Source organism: Strix uralensis, chromosome 25, assembly GCF_047716275.1.
Source record: "Strix uralensis isolate ZFMK-TIS-50842 chromosome 25, bStrUra1, whole genome shotgun sequence".
Lineage (NCBI taxonomy): Eukaryota > Metazoa > Chordata > Aves > Strigiformes > Strigidae > Strix > Strix uralensis.
Genome location: NC_133996.1, coordinates 3,355,932 through 3,378,708, shown reverse-complemented (window position 1 = coordinate 3,378,708; position 22,777 = coordinate 3,355,932). Strand labels below are relative to the sequence as shown.

The 22,777-nt window shown below is 55.8% G+C and overlaps 1 protein-coding gene across 4 annotated transcripts in view; it reads left to right on the top strand.

The window, feature by feature from the left end:
• PTPRU (protein tyrosine phosphatase receptor type U) overlaps nucleotides 1-22,777 on the top strand; it is a 76,804-nt gene that overhangs the window by 37,692 nt on the left and 16,335 nt on the right. Inside the window, exons 11-28 of one of the 4 annotated variants that reach the window (XM_074894193.1) lie at nucleotides 308-410; nucleotides 541-814; nucleotides 2,468-2,504; nucleotides 3,032-3,170; nucleotides 5,635-5,664; nucleotides 7,094-7,251; nucleotides 9,517-9,707; nucleotides 10,909-10,981; nucleotides 11,962-12,038; nucleotides 12,802-12,819; nucleotides 13,703-13,739; nucleotides 14,049-14,146; nucleotides 14,242-14,358; nucleotides 15,033-15,187; nucleotides 16,617-16,752; nucleotides 16,848-16,997; nucleotides 17,164-17,337; nucleotides 19,479-19,619. In XM_074894193.1, coding sequence (XP_074750294.1) covers nucleotides 308-410; nucleotides 541-814; nucleotides 2,468-2,504; nucleotides 3,032-3,170; nucleotides 5,635-5,664; nucleotides 7,094-7,251; nucleotides 9,517-9,707; nucleotides 10,909-10,981; nucleotides 11,962-12,038; nucleotides 12,802-12,819; nucleotides 13,703-13,739; nucleotides 14,049-14,146; nucleotides 14,242-14,358; nucleotides 15,033-15,187; nucleotides 16,617-16,752; nucleotides 16,848-16,997; nucleotides 17,164-17,337; nucleotides 19,479-19,619 — 2,108 coding nt within the window. The remainder of the gene's footprint in view (nucleotides 1-307; nucleotides 411-540; nucleotides 815-2,467; nucleotides 2,505-3,031; nucleotides 3,171-5,634; nucleotides 5,665-7,093; nucleotides 7,252-9,516; nucleotides 9,708-10,908; nucleotides 10,982-11,961; nucleotides 12,039-12,801; nucleotides 12,820-13,702; nucleotides 13,740-14,048; nucleotides 14,147-14,241; nucleotides 14,359-15,032; nucleotides 15,188-16,616; nucleotides 16,753-16,847; nucleotides 16,998-17,163; nucleotides 17,338-19,478; nucleotides 19,620-22,777) is intronic. The other 3 variants (XM_074894195.1, XM_074894194.1, XM_074894196.1) reach the window with 3 other exon arrangements.

The following is a 22,777-nucleotide window of genomic DNA, read 5'->3' as shown; positions in this document are numbered from 1 at the left end:
ACCCTCCTTTCAGGGAGTTGGAGAGGGCCATGAGGTCTCCCCTCAGCCTCCTCTTCTCCAGACTAAACCCCCCCAGTTCCCTCAGCCGCTCCCCAGCAGACCTGTGCTCCAGACCCTGCACCAGCTCCGTTGCCCTTCTCTGGACACGCTCGAGTCATTCAATGTCCACGTTACACCGTTTGGTGATGCCTTGCTGAGGGCAAGACTTGCTCATGCCTCAGTTTCCCCCTTGAGCAGGGGGCAGCCCTGGGTGCATCCCTGGGGACTAGGACTTATCCCTGCCTGCTCTCCCCTGCTCCCTTTGCAGCTCCCACCTTCGACTACGGGGACATGCCGTCGCCGCTGAGCGAGTCGGAGAGCACCATCACGGTGCTGCTGCGGCCGGCGCAGGGTAGAGGAGCTCCCATCAGGTAGGTTGGCGCTGCGCGAGGGTGAGACCCCCACAAACAAGGTGGTATGGCATGGACGGTGGGGTTGAGCACCGAGGGAGGGGTAGGACCATCCTTTTTACAAAACTAACCTATGCCTGGCGCTCATCAGTGCCTACCAGGTCATTGTAGAAGAAGAGCGGCCCAAGAAGCTGAAGCGGGAGCTGGGTGGGCAGGAGTGCTTCCCGGTGCCCCTCACCTTCGATGACGCCGTGTCCCGTGGCTCCGTACACTACTTTGGGGCCGAGCTGCCTGCCAGCAGCCTCACCGAAGCCAAACCCTTCACCGTGGGGGACAACCAGACCTACAGTGGCTACTGGAACCCGCCGCTGGAGCCCAAGAAGGCTTATCTCATCTACTTTCAAGCTATGAGCAACCTCAAAGGGGTGAGTAGCTGTGGGACCCTGCCTCATCCCCTGTCTGGGGTCCTGCTTGGACCAGGCAGGAGCACAACTGGGTTCTGGGGAGGAGGGGGTGAGAAAAAATGGGACTTGTTTGAGATCCCCCTGCCTTGGGCTGCCCCTCTGGGCTCATCCCCAGTGTCCTCCCTGGGGGGAGCTGGTGCTCTGGACCACCCTTACGCCACACTGGGATCATGGATGGGTGATCCCCTTCCTCCTGGCACCCCTGGGCTGTGCCTGTCCCCTTCCCAGTGCCGATGTTGGGTACCGCTGCGGTACCTGCCAGGACCCCAACCAGCACTGGTGTGGGGAGACCGCCTTCCCGGGGCTAATCCTGGGGTGGAAAAGGACCATTTGAGCTGTGTGTGCATTACTGGGACCCACCGCTGACACAGCGACTGCTGCAGAGAGCTCCTGGGAAGCTGCTGAGTTCCTGGGCTGCCCTCTCCCTGCCTGCTCCTGCCTGTTCTCTCGGCAAAGCTGTAACAGCCCCACTCCGGCAGCAACCCTCTCATCCCCCTGATTTCCTTCAAGTCACTGGTGGGACCACCAGGACCCCCTGGGGATGCTTCTCAACTTCACCTGCTCCAACAACTCCCATCCCACCTGGGGGAGGATGAGCTGTGAAAGTGAAGCAGCAGGACTGCAGCAGCATCCTCACCCTGCATGGCTCCATCTTGCCAGAAAGGTGCTGGTTTTTGAATCCTTTCCTCCGCTCTGGGATTGTTCACAGCTCGCTGGGTTGTAATTAGAGCCAAGACGGACAGGGAGGATCTCGGCTCTGGCTTGCTCGGGCACTGCTGGATAATAACTGGTGGCTGACACTGTTTTATAGCCTTCCTGCTGGGAGGCAATGGATTTGTCCCGGCTGCAGTCAGACGTCACAAAAAAGCTGGATCCAGCTTGGGTTTTTTATGATTTTCATGCCAGATGGAGTAAGAAGCAGGAGAAGCAAGAGCTGGCGACCTTGGGGAGAGTGGTGCCAGAGCCGGCCCTGCCCCGGGCAGGTCTCGGTCCGAGGGCAGATGGAGCAGCGTTGCCAGCACTTGTGTCCTGAGGGGCTGGAGGATGCTCGGGGAGGAAGGCAGTCCTGCCAAAATGGTGCTTTCTATATTGCAACGGAAGTTGGATGCCTGGAAAGGTGGAATATTTTAGCTGAACCCATGCAAATGCTAAAACTGTTGGAGACCTGAACTGGAAGCCCTCGTGGCAACCTTGGCAGCATGCGCAGAGCACCGAGGCTGGGGCTTGAAAACTTTGATGAAAAAAAAGTCCACGAAGCTCTGAATGATGACCTGGGAGTGTTTTAGCTGTAGTTGGTGATGTGCTGGTGACCTGTGGCTCGACTGGGTCTGCTGGGTCCCTCCGTTGATGATCTTGAGCTTTGCTGTCACCTCTGTGCCAGGAACGATGGTCTCAGCCAACCTGGGGACGCTGGGGAGATCATTCACCAGCATCTCTTGGGGGGTGTGTCCCCAGGAGCTCCTTCGGCTCAGCAGTGGGTGCTGCAGCACAAATCACCTGCAAAATCCCTCAGTTTGGGGGTCAAAGCACCAACGGACCAGCCTTGCTCAGAGCAGGGAGCGGAGCTGCCGGGGTGCTCATCCAATACTGACCCCCCTTTTTTTTCCTCTGTAGGAAACTCGGCTGAACTGTGTCCGGATCGCTCGCAAAGGTGAGCCCTCCCTTTCCCAGCCGGTGTGATCCCGCCGAGGCCACAGAGCTGAACCTCTGAGGCTGCTGGGCAGTCGGGGCCGTGCAGTGGGTGTCGTTACCAGCGCTGGCGGGGGTCGGGGTGCACGTGATGGCTCATTACAGCCCCATCCCGTGCTCTTGTTTCCCACTTTCTTTGGTGTCTGGGTTTTTCCATTGGTTGAGTTTTTCCTCTTAATGCCGTTATCGTGGAGGCGGTGGGAAGCCGGAGTCAGTATTGGATGCTCAATCCAGGGATGGATTCCAGCTTACGTTGGGCAGGACAAAAGGTGGCACAAAGGGACCGTCTCACCCCACGGGAAGCGAGAGAGGGACTTGCCCATGATCATAGTGTGGCACTGCAGAGCCCTGAAACGTCTGTGTGGAATAAAATGTGTTCAAAGAGAATGTGCATCCCACGGGACAAATCCCTCTGTCTTCCTTTCTGATGTTGCCAACCTCCCTGGAGCTGAGTGTTGACCCCTCCTGCCTGTCCTTGTCCCCTGGCAGCTGCCTGCAAAGAGAGCAAGCGTCCCCTTGAGGTGTCGCAGCACTCGGAGGAGATGGGCCTGATCCTGGGGATCTGTGCTGGAGGGCTCATTGTCCTGATTATCCTCCTGGGAGCCATCATCGTCGTCATTCGGAAAGGGTAAGGAGACCCGGTGTCGCAGCTGGTGCTTCCCATCTGCCCCCTCCTCCCATTTCAGCCCTTTACCACCACCCCAGCATTAACTGGGAATTACTGGTGGTGATACTGCTGCCCTGAGCAGACTCCAAACCTTCCCTTGAGCTGTGCCTCCGTGTGCTCGTGCATCCCACCGGGCACGGTGCCCTCCTTGCTCTGTGACTCCAGGCATGTCAGGAGGCACTGGGGACCAAGAGAGAAAAGTCCTGGGGACATCCCTTCACCCTTTGGGCTCTGGAGCTTTGTTCCACTGTCCTTCACCCCTGTGTTTTTCAGTCTTTTGCCTCTTTTTCTCCTGCTTTTTGGCTTTGTTGAATCTGCATCGATGGAAATGCTTCTGGCCAGGATTGGGCTCATAGGGGCCCTGGACTGGTGCTGAGCCCAGCTGTCCCCAGCCCGCCTGCTCTCCCCCTGCTATCAGCATCTGGGGGACCCTGGGGCATGCAACCCTGCACCCCTCCAGCCCATAATTACAAAAATCAGCTTAATCTGTGCTGAGATATTGTCTCTGGGCTTCCCCGCTGCCTTGGCCAGCTCAGGGCTGGATCTGTCCACGTGAGCGTTGCTGTGTGGGGTCTGGCCACGCTGGTGCCCTCCCGTGGGGGTGGGTTAGGGATGGGGCTCTGAACGGTTCCCTTGTATTGAGCTGGGGACGGGAAGGAGGGGAAGACATTTTCACTATCGCCCCTTCTCCGAGCCCCCCTGAGATGGCAGGTGAGCACCCAGCACCTCCCAGCACAGCCCTGGGGTGCTCGGTTCTGGGATTATGGATGGGAAAAAACCTCCATCCATGGCTCTTGCCTGGAAAGCGGTGCAGTGTGTCCTACTGAAATAGCTGGGCAGGCTCTGGCTCTTGTCTGGGGCTCTGGTTCCTCAAGAGTGCTGGGAGGAGCAGTGTCCCCCCTTCCTCTAGGGCCGGGCAGGGGGCTGCCCCCAGCTCTGGGTGCCCCGTGGTGTGGGTGCTCAAACCATCCTGCATCCTCCTGGGCTTGTTTGAATGGGGAACCACCGAGCTTCCAGTGAAACATGAGCAATCCCTGGCTGAGAGCCCTCAGCTGGCTCCAAATGAGTTGTTAGAATCTGGGTGCACGCTGGAGGGGAGGTTTTCCCAGGGCTGATGGACCCTGGGGACCCCCAGACTGCTCTCCCACCCCCATGGGGGTCCCCACGCTCCCCAGCTCGCTGGTTGGGGAGCTGAGTGTGGCTGGCGTGGATGCGGCTGTGGCCGTCGTGGTGGGCTTTCACTCAGGAAGCTCAGTGGGGTGAGAGGGAGGAGGGCGAGGGCTCTTCGGGACACTCATCCCCGGGAGCGCTGGGGATGTGGCTGCTGCTTTTTTGCTCGGATGCAGCGCCCTGGAAAGCAGCTTCTTACTGTGTGGGACTCGAGGCAGCACCGAGCCGGGGGGGCTCTTAAAGCAGGGGAGAAAGGGCAGTAATTAAATTCCTTCCCCATGCAGGGCTTGGGATGATGGGAGGAAAGTACGTTAACAGCCGGGGGGAGAGAAAAATAGCAGGGCACAACCTCAGCCCGTGTAAATCTGCAAAGCTCTTTATGGCTTTGTTCACCCTGAAAGGATTCTTGCTGATTTACGCCAGCTGGAAAAGCAAGGCTGTAGCATCCCTGCGTGCTGCGAGGGGTGCAGGGCTGGCTCGTGGCTCCCTGCTCGCCGTTGCTCTGGGCTGATGCCCTTGTGTACAGCATTGGATCTGTCCCTGATGGAGCAAACGCCAGCAGTGCCGATGTGTTTTTGGGAGTGATGCTGTGGGTGGGAAGCCACGAGCGCAGCTGCTGCGTTCCCATTGCCAGTGCTGCGGGGCAGGAGGAGGAGGAGGAGCAGGCTTGCTTCAGCATCCCGGGTGAACCTGTTGAAGGACAAACCAGAGCTGCAAATCAGACCCGGTGCTGAGGGCCCTGAATTCAGGGCTGTTGGGAAGCTGCGATGAGCTCATAAATCTCCTCTGGAGTGTTTTGCTATTGGAAAAACACTGACGTGGTGGAATGGAAATGCACCCCCAGAATATTCTCAGTGTTAGTAAATGGAGCACTGGACACATGACGTCGTGACCCCATCTCTCCCACTGGGCTTGCCTGGCCCCTAACCAGCTCCCCGGGGGCTGCCCTACACTTTGGATGCGTGTGCTGTTTGGTCTTAAAAATTGTGGAATAATCTCTCAGACAAGGCTACTATGGCCACCCCACCGCTGGTGTGGGGGTTGTGGTCACCCCGTGAGCTGGTGCTTGGGCTCTGCTGCCGGGATGCCGCCTCCTGCCCAGAGTAAATAACCCATGGATGCAAAAGGGGAGCCAGGTTTCTTTACGGTGCATTTAATTTTCCAGCAGCTGAGTTGCCCCATAACCCCCCTTCCTTATACAGAGAAAAGCTGCTTATGCAATTTCTGCTGTTCTCTTTGTTTGCACGCTTGCCAGGAGGAACTACTATTCTTATTCCTATTACCCGTAAGTAATTGTCATTCTTTTTCTCCTTCGCTCTTCCTCTTGGTTGCCCCCCTTGCCCTGCTGCTCCAGCAAGTCCTTTTCTCTGCCGAGTACATTTTAAGGGCCTCTTTTGCTTGGGGAAAATAATGCCACCGAGCTTGTTAAGAGACTGAAGGCAGCGTAAAGGGGAAGGGTCAGTGACTCCGGGTTAATTCTGGATTTTGGCAGTGTCTTGAAGTGTCCTGGCCCCACCAAGATGCTGACATGGGCTCAGATCCCTGCTCTGGCTTCTTGGGAGCCTGATGATGCCGCTCAAAAACACTCAATCCTTTTTTTTTTTTTTGCCTAAATGTCTTGAATTTGCGGTGTGAAGTTCTGTTCCAGTGATGGCTCCTGGGCTTTCCCAGCATCTTTGTTAGTTGCCTGATGGGGACCTTGCACGGAGGTAAAAAGTCTCCCCAGCGGTGCTGAGCACGTGTGCAGTCAGGGGGGCCAGCCCATTCCTTGGGATGGAATTTGGCCCCTGGTCATGGGTTTAGAGTTACAGAATGGTTTGGGTTGGAAGGGACCTTTAAAGCTCACCTGGTCCAACCCCCCTGCCATGGGCAGGGGCATCTTCAACTAGATCAGGTTGTGCAAAGCCCCGTCCAACCTGGCCTTGAATATCTCCAGGGATGGAGCATCTACCACCTCTCTGGGCAACCTGTGCCAGTGTTTCAGCACCCTCATCATAAAAAATTTCTTCCTTACATCTAGGCTGAATCTACCTTCTTTTAGTTTAAAACCATCACCCCTCGTCCTATCGCTACAGGCCTATTAAAGAGTCTGTCTGCATCTTATAAGCCCCTTTAAGTATTGAAAGGCAGCAATAATGTCTCCCTGGAGCCTTCTCTTCTGGCTGAACAACCCCAACTCTCTCAGCCTTTCCTCACAGGAGAGGGGTTCCATCCCTCTTGTGATTTTTGTGGCCGTCCTCTGGACCTGCTCCAAGAGGTCCATGTCTGTCATCTTCTTGCACTTATACTGTGTAGCACAGTGATGCGCTTGGCACCTGGGATGGGCCGTGTTGCAGCGAGGTGGTGTGGGGCAGTGGGTGGGAAACGGGGCTGGGCAAGAGCTGGGGCTGCCCTGTGCAACACCAGCCGGCCAGGGAGAGCTTTGCTTGCACGAGGAGCGCTCCTGGCAGTTCCAGGCATTTTGGGAAGGGGACAGGAGGGGACATGGAGGATGAGCAGCTGGAGTTGCTGCAGCCGCAAGGGATGGTCCATGTGGTCTGTGACCGGCTTGGGGCACTGGAAGACTAAAGCATGGTGACTGCTGGGGGAAATAATCCTTCCTGCTCCCCGAAATAAACCAAGCCCTGTATCTTTGGGGGGATTTTACAGCACTGTCAGGTCAGTCCTGCTTACATGTGCTTCTTCCCCCTCCGCCCCATCGCACCCCCCTGCAGAAAACCCGTCAACATGACCAAAGCGACCATTAACTACCGCCACGAGAAGACACACATGATGAGTGCCATCGACAGGAGCTTCACCGACCAGAGCACGCTGCAGGAGGACGAGCGCCTGGGGCTCTCCTTCATGGACACACACAACTACAGCAACCGGGGTAAGGACGGGGAACTGCGGCATCCCCCCGCTCCCATCCAGCCGCAGCAAGCGTCCCCGATAATCCCTAAACATCCCAGAAACAGCTGAAATATTTATCCAAGCCTTAGTGGCAGGTATTGCATCTATTTTAGCCTGATGCGTGTGGCATGTTGCAGGCTTTTCCCTGCCCTGCGTAAACCTCCAAGGGCATCGATCTAATCGGTGTTTGTAGTAGCTTTTATTATCATGGGTGGCTCAAGCTGGGTCTCTGCCTCTTGGCGTCTCGAAGCAGAGATCTGAGCTTGTGGTTGGGAGGGTTGAGGCCATTTGTGGGCTCAAATGCTGGCTGGAGCCCTCTGAAGCTGAGTGAACTCCAACTCTTTGCTTGCACTGAGGTTGAGAGCTTTGCACAAGCCTTCACCCAGCACACCCGGCGTGGCTCTGCTCTGCGGTGCTCTGCACAGCCCTCGGCTTCAGAGGGTTGAAGAGCCACTGTGTTCACATCAGAGGGAGACTGATAATTTAACACCCACTGGAGTATGCGTTGCCGTGCTGATTTAGTTGTAAAATAACTCGTTGGATGCCCCAGTTTCAACCATATGCTAATAACATCTGTTACAGTAACTTCAAGATGCTGCTTACACACGGCTCTCCTCCACCGGCTGTGGGATTAATACGCTTCCCAGCATTGTCTCATGGATAATAGAAGCCCAGAGGGCGAACTTTTCCTCCTCTTAATACATCTAGCTAGGTGTATTATTTTTTGGTTACTGACCTCAAAATGCTCAAAGGCTGGTGGGTCTCTGAGTGGGCTGAGCTGGGTCTGCTGGTCCCCAGTTTCTTTAGGGAAGGGGGCTGTGAGGCTGGATCCTGCTCCCACCTACTTGTTTGCTCTGCTGCTGGGTGCTGCTCATCCCTCTGCTTGGTAGAAGGAGGAGATGTGGGGAGCTCGGGCTCTCTGTCACAGCTGGGGACAGCCTCTGCTCTGTCCACGCCCTGCCTATAATCATCATTAATTAATGAACGTGAATGAATGGGCTGCTCCGTGACAGGCTGGGGGCTGTTCCTCTCCATGCCTCAGTTTCTTTGCATTTAAAAAAAGTCACTAATCTTCCTCACAGAAACTTGAGCAGGTCCTTGGCATGTGGCTGCATGGAGCTGTCAGCACCTTGCAAACGCCTGCAATTAATTTCTCATTAAAGCCAGCGGCCGGTGTGCCTGTCAGCCGTGACACGGGGTGCAGCGTGGCCCTCCTGCACTGTCCCCTTGGTTCAGCCACGTGTTGTAAGGGAGGTGTTTCCGGATGCAAAGGTTGGAGCAGCATCTCCTCAGGGGCTGTGATGCCTGATGGAGACCCTGCTCTGTGCATGTGCTGCACCCATATTGCACCCACACTGTGCCCATGTTGTGCGGGCAGCCAGGAGGTGCAGGCAGGGGGTGGGGGGCTGCTCCTTCCATTTGAGCAGACCGGAAGAAAAAAAAAAAAATCCTGGGAGCTTTGCGAGCGAGATGGCACGGGCGTTTTTTAGAAGTGTTGTTAGGGGAAACCACATCCAGGATGCATCGTCTTGCAAAGCTGCTTCCCAGCGGTGTGGGGGGGGTGTTCCAGGGTGGGTGCTGCAGGATCTGCGCCTGCCGCATCTCCTGGCAGCAGCAGAGATCGTTGGGTTGGTACAAACCCAACTTTCAGGATCTGGTGTGGGACCTTGCCCTGACAAACACAGGTGAGGTCTTAGTCTGGCTCTGCTGGTAATTACACAGCAAAGGCATAAACCAGGTAAATGCTGCATAAACTCCTCCATTAAACAGCAGCGAGCTCCATTCGTGTCAGTGCTAGGAATAGGCGCCGGTATCTAGCAGTGAGGAAAATTAACTGTTAAGCTGGGCTGGAGGCTTTGTCAATGCAATTTTTCCAAGTCAGGACTGTGTGAATATTTGGGCACATAGTTCTTACTTGTCTGCATGGGAGTTAATTGCTCCCGTTGATGGGAAATAAGCTTATTAACCCCCTTAAGATTTTCCCCACTGATTTCAGAGATCTGCTGTGGTCCTAAAAGACTGTAATGGGCATTTTCAGCTTTGTGGTGTAGGAAGAGCTGCAGAGAGCACAGAGAGGGGTCTGGACTGCTTGTGATCCCCAGAGAGAGACTGGCTGCAGCACCAGCAGCTCCCAGGGATGTTTCCACACGCCGTCTCCATCCCTTCGTGGGTGTGAGGAGGTGAAGGGGATGTGGTCTGAGGCTTTGCTCCCCTGACAGCCCTGGTTCTCCCTCCCCTTCTGCAGGCGACCAGCGCAGCAGCGTGGTCAACGAGTCCAGCAGCCTGCTGGGGGGCTCCCCCCGCCGCCAGTGCGGCCGCAAAGGCTCCCCATATCACACTGGGCAGCTCCACCCTGCCGTGCGGGTGGCGGATCTCCTCCAGCATATCAACCAGATGAAGACGGCAGAAGGCTACGGCTTCAAGCAGGAGTATGAGGTGAGAGTATCTTGTGCTGGCATCTCAGGGAGGGCAGGAGGGAGGATGGATAAGGTGGCACAGGTAGGACCCGTGTGCAAGGAGAGGATGCTCCAGACCTGGAGCTGCAGTGCTCTGGGCAGCAGGAGCTGGAGCTCACAGCAGTGTGGGCAGGCATTAACAGTATGTGGGGTGTCCCTGGGTCTGGATCAAATCTCTGGTCCTGGCAGCTCAGGATTTAATTGTCAGCTTGAACAGGTCCCTGTGATGAGCCAAACCAGCTCTGCCAGCCAGCCCGCACCTCTCCCATCCGCAGTGCGTCATCCCGCCTCTCCCGCAGGGGCTGGGGATGCTTCTCCCTTCCTCGGGTCCTCCTGGGCACCACCACGTCACGTTCTGCTCTCCAACGCGCCTGTCCTGTGATAAGCACGGACATAGCCTAAATCCTCTGCAGTTTGTCAGCTCCCAAGACTGTGGAGAGACCCCAGGGAGAGGATGCGAGAGAGAGTGATCCCAGGGGGAGGGAAGTCCCCACCAAGGGTTGTTGGCCGCATCGTGCCCATCCCTCCTCGCGGGGCCCGAGCGCTTGTAATGGAGCACGCTATTCCGCGTGCCTCTGCCGCAGCGCACCCAGCAGGGTTGATTTCTCGACTCCTCGGTGTCCCACAGGTCTGGCGATTGAAATTTCCCAGTGAAATTACTGTTTAATGCTTAGTTGTTTCAAGTGCAGGAGCTTTTTTTCCCCCCCTTTCATGTATTGGACAAACCAGGGCTTGCTATAATCATTAGTGCTCCTTGAAAAGCTGCTGTATGTTCTTGCAACTAGTCATTTGAAAGCACTCAGATATTATGGGAGGGGAGAAAACATGTAATTTCCTTCCACTTTCCTCCTCTTATGCCAATCTATGAATGTTACTGTTATTACACACAAACCTATTCTATGCTGAGGAGAGAAAGGGACTGGGGAGGTTTAGAAAAAAACCACAACCAACCCAAGTTAAAAAACAGGCAGTCTATAATTTGCTGGAAAATGGGGCATTTTGTGGATGCAACAGAAGTGTATAGCTGGCGGAGGATGCTATGGAGCTGGGGCTGGGGCTGCAGGACCCGGGTGTTGGGGTGGAGGGATCACCCTGTCTGTCCGCTCCCCAGGGAGGTTGTGGGGCTGGGGGGGACCCCACAGTCCTGCCCTCAGGTCGTGATGGCCACCCTCTCCTTACAGAGTTTCTTTGAAGGCTGGGATGCTTCGAAGAAGAAAGACAAGACCAAAGGGAGACAGGATCATGTGTCGACATGTGAGTGCCTTTAGCAAAGGCTTAGACAACCTGAACAGCTTGAAAAGCTTCTAGAGGGCTTTGGGGGCTTTTTTTGGTAGTTGTGCGGTCCCTGGCAAGGAATAAACCGTTGGGGATTGGTTGGTCAAAGGCAGCAGAAAGGTCCTTGCTCAGCACAGGGGTCCCAGCCTGACAGCTCCTGCTGGGCATCAGACACTGGAGCAAACAGGAGGGCTGGAGCTGGGTAACTCTTGAGGATGGGACATCTCGGGGTGGTGATGATGTCACTGTGATATTCTGGGTGGTGCTGGAAGGCCCCAGATAACCTGGAGTGTGTTTTCTAGTATGGACTTAGGAGAAACTGCAGCCCTGCCCTAGGGAGCTTCTGGTGTGGATGTGCAGGATGAAACAAAGGGGTTAAATGATGAGTGTTTGGGGCAGAAGACTGGGGAAGGACTTGACCCCACCCGAGAGAGGGATGCTCCTCACCAGCTCTCTCCAGTCAGTGTGGCACGGCCACCTTGCTCCTGGCTGCATCTCCGGTGACGTTCCTGCAGGGATGGAGACACCAGGCCTGGTGCTCTCCACCTCCCACACGCTTTGCTCTGCTGCTTCGTCCCTTCCACTCCAGCCCTGTCCAGGGCCCCAGGGGGACACTGAAAGTGGGGCAGAGCACCCCATTGTCTGGGCTCTGGCCATCCTGGTGCCGTGGCGGGTCGGACAGCAGGGTGCTGGAGGGTGGGACAGGGCTGGGCAGAGCTCAGGGAGATAACTGGGCTGGAAACTGCTCCCCCATGACCCTGCTCATCTAACACACCATCTTCGGAAAGACCTCCACCAGCTTATATTTATTGCTCCTGAATACGTCCCACCTGCCTGCGTTTTGCAGATTCCTGGTGCAAAACGGTTGCAAACGGTGCCCTGGGACCTGGCGGGGTGACGCGCTGTCCCTGTGCTTCTCCCCCTGGGTGCTGACGGTCCCTTCTCCCCTTGCTCTCCAGACGACCGTCACCGAGTGAAGCTGCACCCGCTGCTGGGCGACCCCAACTCCGATTACATCAACGCCAACTACATCGATGTAAGTGGGGCTGGTGCCTCTCTCCGTGAGGGCTCTGGGCTGGGACAGGAGCTTCCTGTGGGCCCTGTGGGCTGTCAGGGTCTGTCCCTGAAGAACCAGCAGCATTTGGAGGAGCTGAGACAGGCCAGGACGGGCTGAACCGTGTGGCCCAGAGACACACCATGAAGATCCTGCCTGGTTTATGTTCATCAGCAATTTCTGCTTGCCGTGTCTCTCCCTTCTCTGCTCCACTCTATCTCCTTTCTTCTCCCCTTTTCCATCCTCTCTTTTCCCCTCACCTGCTCTTGTGGCCATGGATCTCCCTCTTCCCTGGGCGGAGGGTGCAGAGGTTGAGGGGGCCGAAGGAGCAGCTGGGGGCTCACACAGGGATACCCCCTGATCCTGTCAGTGCAGAGCTCGACCTGGGTGTCCCCTGAGAGTGCTGTCCCCTGTTCCCTCCAGCGATGCCAAGACCAGGGGAGGTGCAGGGAGGCTCTGTTGGGCGCAGGGCTCGAGCATCTCCTGGAAGCAGCAGCAAGTCCCACTCGTCCCTCCTTTCCAGAGGATGTCATCTGGCAGTGGTCTGATGCCACCGTGACAGGTTCCCTGTGCCCAAGCAGCGTCCCCATGCCTGTCCCCTGTCCCCATGTGTGCTTTCTCCCCTGTGGCTCTCCATGACCCGCTCTGGGGCCGGTGCTCTAACCTGTCTCTTCAGCTGTGCCTCACTAATGGCTCTGTCTCTGATCTTTTTCTCTCAAATTTGTGTCCCCACGGGATCGTTAAGATTCGGATTAACCGAGAAGTAAGTAGATGGTTTCCCTCTCCTCCCTTCTCTCTGCTCCTGTCCCCTCCCAGGTGTTGTACTGGTCAGCGTGGCATTAAATAGCATCTGGGAGAGGCAGGCTGGGAAAATGTGTGGATAAACTTGGGGTACAGTCCAGGCAAGGGGAGGGTGAGATCTCTGTGGCATGTTCTTCCCGGGGTGATGGGGAGCAGGGCCCATGTGCTCAGAGGAGGGGTTGAATTCAGCCCACAGAAATCCCCCATAAAATGACCTGTGGTGGATGGAGAAGCTGCCATCACCTCCACACGTGTGACGTGGTTGAACTCTGCTGGACCCATGGCTGAGGAGTGGGACAGTGGGTCTCTGGTCCTTTTGGCAGTGGCCTTGCTGGGACTTGCTCTTTGGGCTGGCACATCCCTGTTAAGACTTGGAATGGCCCCAGTAAGCAGCTGGGGTGAAGGAGGGGAGTGGGGCCGTTGCTCAGCGCCGTGTGGCTGCGGCAGGATGGGGTGTCATTAATGGAGCTCCCGTGGCGGTGTTGCCACACTCGGTGGGGGTGCTGGTGGCAGCAGGAGCTGAGGTCGAGCTGGTGGACCCTGGGATGCCCACGGGGTGCTGCTGGGGATTTTGGTGCAGACAGGGATAAGGGTTGGGGGTTACATGAGCTTTTTGTGGGATGTGGCACATGCGCCCTCCCAGGACAGGGTGCGCTGGGTGCAGGGTGGCTGCTGAACCTCCTCCTCCTCCTCCTGCAGCTGTGGGTAGCACCACACCGGTGACCTGAGCATGGCCTGGCAGCCGTGGGCAGTTGCCACCGCTTGGGTGGCTGGGAAATGTTTTACAGGGCTGTACCCCAGTGTGTCCCCCTCACTTGGGACTGATGTCTCTGCTTCCTTTGCAGGGCTACCACAGGTCCAACCACTTCATAGCCACACAAGGTGAGTCGCCTCCTCCCCCCACCCCCTCAGCCCGTGGTTTTGGCAGCTCCTGATTTAGCAGCCAAGTTTTGTCCCCAGGATTTAACCTTGTGTGGGCAAGAAAGGGAGGGAGTGGGCCAGTTTGGGGCCAAATGGGGTGGTCGCAGTGTGGAGCAGCTCCCACTCCTCCTGCTGCCCCATGGCACCCCACAGCCCTGGGGGAAAAGGGTGCTTAAAATGCTGTAGGGGGGTTAGTGCTGCAGGAGGGGAAACACAGTGGCATCGTGGCGCTGCCCGTCCATCCCCCGTGGCCTTTCCTCCGTCCCGCAGGGCCCAAGCAGGAGATGGTGTACGACTTCTGGCGCATGGTGTGGCAGGAGCACTGTTCCAGCATCGTGATGATAACTAAGCTGGTGGAGGTGGGCCGGGTAAGGACCCCATCCCATCCCTCTCCCTCGGGGCTCCAGCTCTGCCAGAAGCCTCCTCTGCAGAGCCAAAACCCCGTCCCATCCTCTCCTTGCAGGTGAAATGCTCCAAATACTGGCCGGATGACTCCGAAATGTACGGGGACATCAAGATCACCCTGGTGAAGTCAGAGACATTGGCCGAGTATGCCGTCCGCACCTTCGCTCTTGAGAGGGTACGGGCCTGCTCCTGCCAGCCGCGACCTGCCCAACCCTGCCCTCGCAGGCAGAGAACCGACCGCCTTGGGCATCTCTAACCATCGCTAGATTGGCATTTAACAACACCCTATTTATTTACCCCAACACGGGGCTTTCACCCCCAGTTGAGGTGTAACTTCTGAACCCTGGGGATGCTGGTAGCTTCTTCCTTTGCCTTTTCCTTGGCTCTGTGCTGAGGGGTGAGCGGCTCAGCCCTGCTTTGGTTTCAGCAGTGACTTTAATTTCTGTGTGAGCACTGTGTAATTGTGATGAGGGTGAAGGATGATTTTTCTCCTCTGGACAGGAGCGCAGGTTTTGTGGCCACTGTTCTCCAGCACGATACCTGGGGATGGAGCTGGTGTGATTCACCCCTTAATCTACAGAAATGTGAAATTATTGTCTAGTTATAGGGCAAGTAGCAAAGATGCTCATGGAATGAGACCCGTGGCTGCTGCTGCTTCCTCCTCGCCTGGATTTAACCCTCTTGCAGCCAAGGAGGAGGGAGCTGTGGGGCTGCTGAAGCAGCTGACTGCTGTGTGGTCGGTCTGTGTGTCTGCTAAGCTGGCAAAATCATAGATTCCCAAGAAAATCAGGTGTTTGGGTGGCTTTGCCCTTGCCACGCACCCTCACTCCATCTCTCCTTCCCTTGCAGCGGGGCTACTCAGCCCGACACGAGGTGAAGCAGTTCCACTTCATGTCGTGGCCCGAGCACGGTGTCCCCTACCACGCCACGGGGCTGCTGGCCTTCATCCGCAGGGTGAAGGCGTCCACGCCGCCCGACGCCGGCCCCATCGTCATCCACTGCAGGTACGTGCGTGGCCATGGGGCAGAGCTGGCTGGGGAAGGGGCGGGGTGGGGGGGCATCCCCCTCTGGGATGAGGTCTGGGGGGGCTGTGGATGGCCCTGGGGGGAGCATGCTGTGTCTTAAGTGGGTGCTCAGAGTGATGCTAAAATATTCAGCATAAATGGGGTTTGTAACAAGGCTGAGGCAGGGAAGGTGCTGGGGCTGACAGTGTGGGGTTGGATGTCCCTCTACAACAGCATCCAACTGTAAAATGTCATCACTGAGCTGGTGGCAGCCCGGATTGGGGGGTCTGCCAGTGTTCCAGGGGGACAAGGAGGGAGCAGCACGTTTTGGGGGCTGCCCCAGTACCCGTTACTGATGCCACAGCTCTGTCCCCGTGGGTGAGGGTGGCACGGGGGGACAGGTGGCTCAGCCGCTGCTGGTGGCAACATCAGGGTGTTGGCGGGGGCAGCAGGACAGCCCCATTGCCGGGGTACTGGCAGCGCTGTCCCCACAGGGCTCAGCCACTGGGACGCTGGAGCCGGGAGGAGACCAGTGGCACCTCTGAGCAGGAGCTTTCTGTCCCCTGAGCAGGCGTCCCCATGCGACGGGTTAATGGCTCTTCCTCCGCTGGGCAAACAAGGAGGAGCTGATGAGTGGGAGGGATTTTTTTATTTGATTTCTCCCTGTCAATTGCCTCATCAGTATTCATTCACCGGCAACAGCGAGTGTGATTAGTGCCCGTAGCCTGTAATCACTGATAATCACGACGAGTGATTCATCAGCCCCAGAAATTAGTATTTCACTGGAAAAGACTTTGTAGGAAAGGAGCGGGGGGAGCGGTTCTGTTCCTGATGTGTCGCGGGGGGGTCGCAGCATCGGTAGGTCTTTAGCTGTGAGTCCAGCCATGCCAGGATTTGGGATATCTCTGGGGCTGGGTCATCTGACTCCAGGCATCCTGCTGGGCTCAGCCTTGACCCAAGGGTCTCCGCTAGGGGCATTCAGACCCCCTCTGTGCTGGGGTCTCAGGGCTTGGTACTGTACCTCCTCGTCCACCCTTTTGGGATGGGATCCCGCAGGACTGTTGACACTCAGATGGCTTGGCTGATGGTTTTTGTTGCAAAAACCATGTGTTTTGCCGTCTTAAAGCAAAAATGAACCTAGACGTGGGTGCCCACCCTTCCACCCGCAGCCTCTGGGCTGCTGCAGCGGTGTGTTTGGGCGGGTGGTGGGGAGGGTGGTTTAAGGCAAGACTGGGCTGTGGTTACAGAGGTGTGCGAGGTCCTGGCAGCCCTGCCTGGACCCCCGCTGCCCCCCCATTTCTGGACAGGGACTGTATGTCGATCCCTCACCCACACAGACCTTGCTCTGTGCCCACCAGCATCTCAGGCTGCATGTGGATGCCGTGCAGACTGGGAATGTGTTTATTGTGTTTTCCTCCTCCATCCCCAGTGCCGGCACGGGGAGAACTGGCTGCTACATCGTCCTGGATGTTATGTTGGACATGGCTGAGTGCGAGGGCGTCGTGGACATCTACAACTGCGTGAAGACCCTGTGCTCGCGGAGGATCAACATGATACAGACGGAGGTGAGCGGGTGTCGGGAACAGCTGGGGACACGCAGGGCTGCTGTCACCGGTGCGTTGTGGAGGCTCATCCCTCTCCCCTTTCCTCCCCCTGAAAGGAGCAGTATGTCTTCATTCACGATGCCATCCTGGAAGCCTGCCTGTGTGGGGAGACCAGCATCCCTGCCAGCGAGTTCAAGCCCACCTACAAGGAGATGGTGAGGATAGAGCCGCAGAGCAACTCCTCACAGCTGCGGGAGGAGTTTCAGGTGAGTGACCCCAAAATCTCTGCTTCCCCCCATGCACCACCCCCGTGCTCCTCACCCTCTTGGTGCCCAGCACCGCTGGGACCAGTGGGTTCTGGTGAGCAGCAGGCAGGGGGTTTGGCCCCGGTGCAAGCAGGAGGGGAGCTAAGGGGAGCACGTGTACCCGCAGACCCTCAACTCAGTGACTCCCCACCTGGACGTGGAGGAGTGCAGCATCGCCCTCCTGCCCCGCAACCGGGAGAGGAACCGCAGCATGGACGTCCTGCCGCCCGACCGATGCCTTCCCTTCCTCATCTCCGTGGACGGAGACAGCAACAACTACATCAACGCGGCCTTAACTGATGTGAGCGTGCTGCAGGGAGGGAAGGGGCCGCTTTGGGTTGTGGTGGGCAACTTTTCACAGCAAAATTTCGCTCGGTTTGAATTTACGGCCTCGTTTCACACAAGGGCACGAAGGCACGTGGCAGCTGCGTGTGCGGGGAGGCAGGGCAGGGACTGGCGTAGCGGGGTCCTTCACCCCTTCTTTTGTGTAGCAGCATTCGGCTCATCTTGAAAGAGCTTTTTGCCTGCTCTTGCAAGCTGCGCACAAAGGATCTTCATTTATTTTGTAGCAAAAATGGAGCACAGGCGGGAGAGGAAGCTCTGGGAGGAGTTGGTAGCATTGACCCCCTCCGTGTGCTGCCAGCGTCCTGCTGTGCGCCCTCCTGCCCGTCCTCCTGCTGCGGTTCAGGAGGCTCTGAACTACTCCCAAAGCCGCCGTGCATCCCCCGGTGCAGTCAGAAAGGACACCCGTGATGGCAAAGCTATTTCCTACCTGCTGATGACTGCAAAGAGGAGCAGGGAGGATGCTGCAGGCTCCATGCCCGCACTGAGCAATGGGTCATTTATCACCAAAACCACTTTTCTCTCCTTGAAATGAGCTGGGCTGCTTTGCACGGGCAGCGCTGAGTCCTACCACACCCCGGGCACCTTCCCCAAACCCTCCTGGTGGCAGCTGAGCCCTGGTACCAGGCTGAGCCCTGCCTTTTTTTACCCCATGGGTGATTTATCACACTGCATCTTTGTGCAGATCTCATTGCCCTGGTACTTGCTCTCTCAGCAAAAAGCAGTTTGTAAAGCGGAGGTGGCTGCTGGCGGCTGGGAAGCAGCACCCATTGGGCTGCAGGCTTTGGCTACCATGGGACGGGAGCTTTGTTTTCAGCTTGCTTGGTGTTTGCATATCCATTTTAATTTTATACATCACTGAGCCTCCCTTAATCTCTGCTACAGGGTCAGGAATAAATTTTTTTTTTTATAGACAGAAAAAGCCCTTTGGATGAAATTCTCACTGAAGGGATAAAACCCATTTCCCTCTTTGGGGGGGGAAAAAAAAGTCTCATTTTTCTTTAAGTGCCAAAGTGGTTTGCTCAATCAGTCTGTCCATCTGTCAGATTAGATTGGTCTGTGCTGTCCATCACTGGTGCTGAGCATGGTGCCGGCGGCGGGCTGGCGGAGCCGCTCTGTGCTCCGCGCCGGCTGCTGTCGTTCACACCGGTGCCAAAGGACTGCGGGTGCCAAGGCAAGCCCGGTTGACACCTGATGAAACCTCCCTCGCCCTGCTGCTCTCATCGCCCTCCTCGAGGGCCAACAGCTCTCACTGAGAGCTGGGGGACTCGCTGCTGCCCCGTGGGCAGGACAGGGAGAAAGGTTCAATAAAGGCATTTCTATGAGCTAAATGAGGAGCTTTTGCAGCAGCCAGAGGACTCCCCGTTAGTGGGAAGCTGTGCTAATTTGTGGGCACAGAACATTTTCTGCTCTGTTCCTGTATTTGAAGAGGCTTGAGCTAAAGTGTGTTAATTTAAAAGTCTGATGCAGTGTTGAGCTTGGCTGTGGGCTCCCAGTCCCTTGGCAAGCTGGCGTCAGAATGACTGTGAGGACAAATCTTGTTCAAAGCATGAATGAGAAGTAATTTCCCCTCTCCCCCTGCCCCTTCCTTCTTGCAGTCTCTAGGGGTCTTTCACTGGGGGGTTTCCTTTCCTCCCCCAAAAAAACATTGAGCCCAGGTTGGTGGTTGTCTCTGCTGCTCCCGATGGGGTTGGGGCACTGTGGGTGGGGGTGATGCTGTGGGTGATGCTTTCATTTGGAGCCAGGGTGCAGAGCTGGGGGCTGGGGCCACCTGGCAGCCATGGCTTCTGCTTGTTCTTGGCTCCAAGGTGACATCTTTTCCCTAGTTACTTGGGCAAAATACACCTCCCTGTGAGAGCAGAAAGCAGGCGCTTTCATCCTGACCAAGGGCAGGGATCACTTAGACCTGTTTTTATAGCATCTCCCCAGCACCAGGACACGGAGGGATCGAGGCCATGCCAGGGAGACTCTGCTCAAGCACGGAGAAGATGGCTTTGGTGCCACTTATCATCTGGTTGCATTGTTTTTTGGGGGGTGTGACAGCAGTGGCTTCAGCACCGCCACCATATCCTTAATGGTGCTCATCTTCCCTCTCCGCAGAGCTACACCAAGAGTGCTGCCTTCATCGTCACCCTGCACCCGCTGCAGAACACCACCACCGACTTCTGGCGGTTGGTGTACGACTACGGCTGCACCTCCATCGTCATGCTCAACCAGCTCAACCAGTCCAACTCCGCCTGGGTGAGTGCTGCCGGCCCTGTGGGTGACCCTGTCCTGCTCCGTCCCCACTGCCTTGGCAGCGCTGCAGCCCCTGCCTTGCTCGCTCAGCATCTTCTCCTCTGCAAAGGGAGATGGGACTGGCTGCAGCACCCAGAATTTGTCCCCTGTAAGCACAGGGCTGGCCAGATGGGGCCAACGATGCTTTCAGCAGCAAACCAGCCTGGCTGCGTTAGCGTTGGCACTGCTTTACTGCACCATAATCTTTGTGGGTGCCCCAGGGAGATACAAGGTTAACGACAAGTATAACCTTGTTGTTATAAAGAACTGATTTTTATCCTCCTTTTACAAAGGGGAAACTGAGCACAGGAGATTTCCTGCTTTCATCTTCCAAGGGTGCTGGTGACTTGTGAATGCTGCTTTATAAGTCAGCCTACTGCAAAGCTGCTGTCCCCTGGGTTTTATGGTGTGAGGGGATGTGCAGATCTGCCAAACTGGAGGGGAGGTGTCCCCTGTCACCTGGGGGAGACGGGATAGAAGCTGGGGAGCGGGGGGCCATGCTCAGTCTCGCCTTGCTTTGCTCTCCCCGTGCGCTGCTCCCCAGGGGGATGCCTGGAGCGCTCTTGCCACCACCAGAGCAGATGTAAAAGTCTGCCGCAGGTCTGTAATGTTAATTCAGTGAGGAAACATTGGATTTTTACATAAAATTAATGTTATAGACTCTTAATGGATGTCTGGAGGAGACTTCATTATCTGGCTTATTTTATTACTTGAGACCAGATACTCGATGTAAATGACCCAAACCGGCAGTTGTACCATTTGTCGCAAGGGTGCAGGTGGATACGGCACTGGTACTGACTGGTGTGCAAATACACTGGTATTTATTTATAGATATAAACATGCTGGACGTGTGCAGAGCTATGGAGTGCACCCACGTGTCCCTCTGTTCTGAGCTAAGGCCACGTGCTCCAAAGGGCCTTTGCCTGTGGTGACATTAAGCAGACCCTGAGCAGAGGGATGTCCTGGGAGGGTGTCTCGCGTTTCGGAGGTTTGCTGGGAGAGGAGGCAGAGCTGGCTCCAGAGAGCTTCCCAGCTCATATGCTCGCTCAGAGGAGTCACTTTTAGATCAGGTTCATGTTTAATGAAGCAATCTGCCCATGGACATGCTGAAATCAGCAGGTTTGTGTGCGTGGGGTTGTTGAAGAGGCCCCTTCCAGCACTAGAAGCTGGGACTGTTTTGACTGTCTAGAGCTTGATGATGGTGATGAAAGGGTCAAGTGTTTATGGGTAGGAATCAGGGGAAAGGCCAACAAGGCAGATATTATGGTGGGAGTCTGTTATAGACCACCCAACCAGGGTAAAGAGACAGATGAAATATTCTGTAAGCACCTGCGAGAAGTCTCATGGTTGTTAGCCCTTGTTCTCATGGGGGACTTCAACTTACCAGATGTCTGCAGGAAATACAATACAGCAGAGAGGAAATAATCCAGGAGGTTCCTGGAGTGTGGGGAAGAGACCTTCCTGACACAGCTGGCGAGGGAGCCAACTAGCGAAGGCTGTCCACTGGACCTGTTGTTTGTGAACAGAGAAGGTTTTGTGGGTGATGGGATGGTTGGAGGCCGTCTTGGGCACAGCAATCACAAAATGAGTTTTCAATTCTCAGGTAAGGAGGGGGGTCAGCAGAACTGCTCCCTTGGGCTTCCAGAGGTCAGACTTGGGCCTGTTTAGGGGCCTGGTTGACAGAGCTCCTTGGGAGGCAGTCCTGAAGGGCAAAGGAGTCCAGGAAGGCTGGACATTCTTCAAGAAGGAAATCTTCAAGGTGCAGGTGCAGGCTGTCCCCATGTGCTGAAAGACAAGCTGGCAGGGAAGATGACTGGCCTGGTTGAACAGAGAGCTTTGGCTGGAACTCAGGAAAAAAAAGAGAGTTTATGACCTTTGGAAGAAGGGGCAGGTCACTCAGGAGAACTACAAGGATGTTGTGAGGTTATACAGGGAGAAAATTAGAAGAGCCAAAGCCCAACTAGAACTTAATCTTGCTATTGCAGTAAAAGACAAGAAAAAGTGTTTCTTTATGTTACATTAACAACAAAAGGTGGAGTAAGGAGAATCGCTATCCTTTATAGGATGTGGGGAGAAATATAGTGACCAAGGATGAGAAAAACGCTGAGGTACTTAATGCCTTCTTTGCCTCAGTCTATAATAGTAAGAGCACCCAACCCCCTGAGCTGGAAGACAGGGACAGGGAGCAGAACGAAGCCCCCATAATCCAAGGGGAACTGGTTAGCAACCTGCTACACCACTTAGACACACACGAGTCTATGGGGCCAGATGAGATCCACCCAGGGATGCTGAGGGAGCTGGCAGAGGTGTTCACCAAGCCACTTCCAATCATTTATCATAAGTTCTGGCTAACTGGGGAGGTCCCATTGACTGGAGGTTAGCAGATATGATGCCCATCTACAAGAAGGGCTGGAAAGAGGAGCGAGGGAACTACAGACCTGTCAGACTGACTCAGTGATAGGGAAGATTATGGAGCAGATCATCTTGAGTGCCATCACACGGTACGTACAGGATAAGCAAGTGATAAGACCCAGTCAGCATGGTTTTACGAAAGTCAGGTCCTGCTTGACTAACCTGATCTCCTTCTATGACAAGGTGACCTGCTTAGTGGAGGAGGGAAAAGCTGTGGATGTTGTTTACCTGGATGTTGTTTAATAAAGACTTTGATGCCATTTCCCACAGCATTCTCTTGGAGAAACTAGCTACGTATGGATTGCACAGGTGTACTGTTGTGGTGGTTGGAGTTAAATCCATCTGGGGACTGGTCACACGTGGTGTTCCCCAGGGCTCAGGACTGGGGCCAGTTCTGTTTAATCTCTTATCAGTGATCTGGACGAGGGGATCGAGTGCACCCACAGTAAGTTTGCAGATGACCCCAAGTTGGGCCGAAGTGTTGATCTGCAGGAGGGTAGAAAGGCTCTACAGAGCTGGACCATGCTCGGAGAAGAGCAACGAAGCTGGTGAAGGGTCTAGAGAAGAAGTTCTGTGAGGGAACTTGGGTTGTTTAGTCTGGAGAAAAGGAGGCCGAGGGGAGACCTTAGCACTCTCTACAACTACCTGAGCACAGGTTGTAGTGAGGTGGGTGTTGGTCTCTTCTCCCAAGTAACAAGTGATAGGATGAA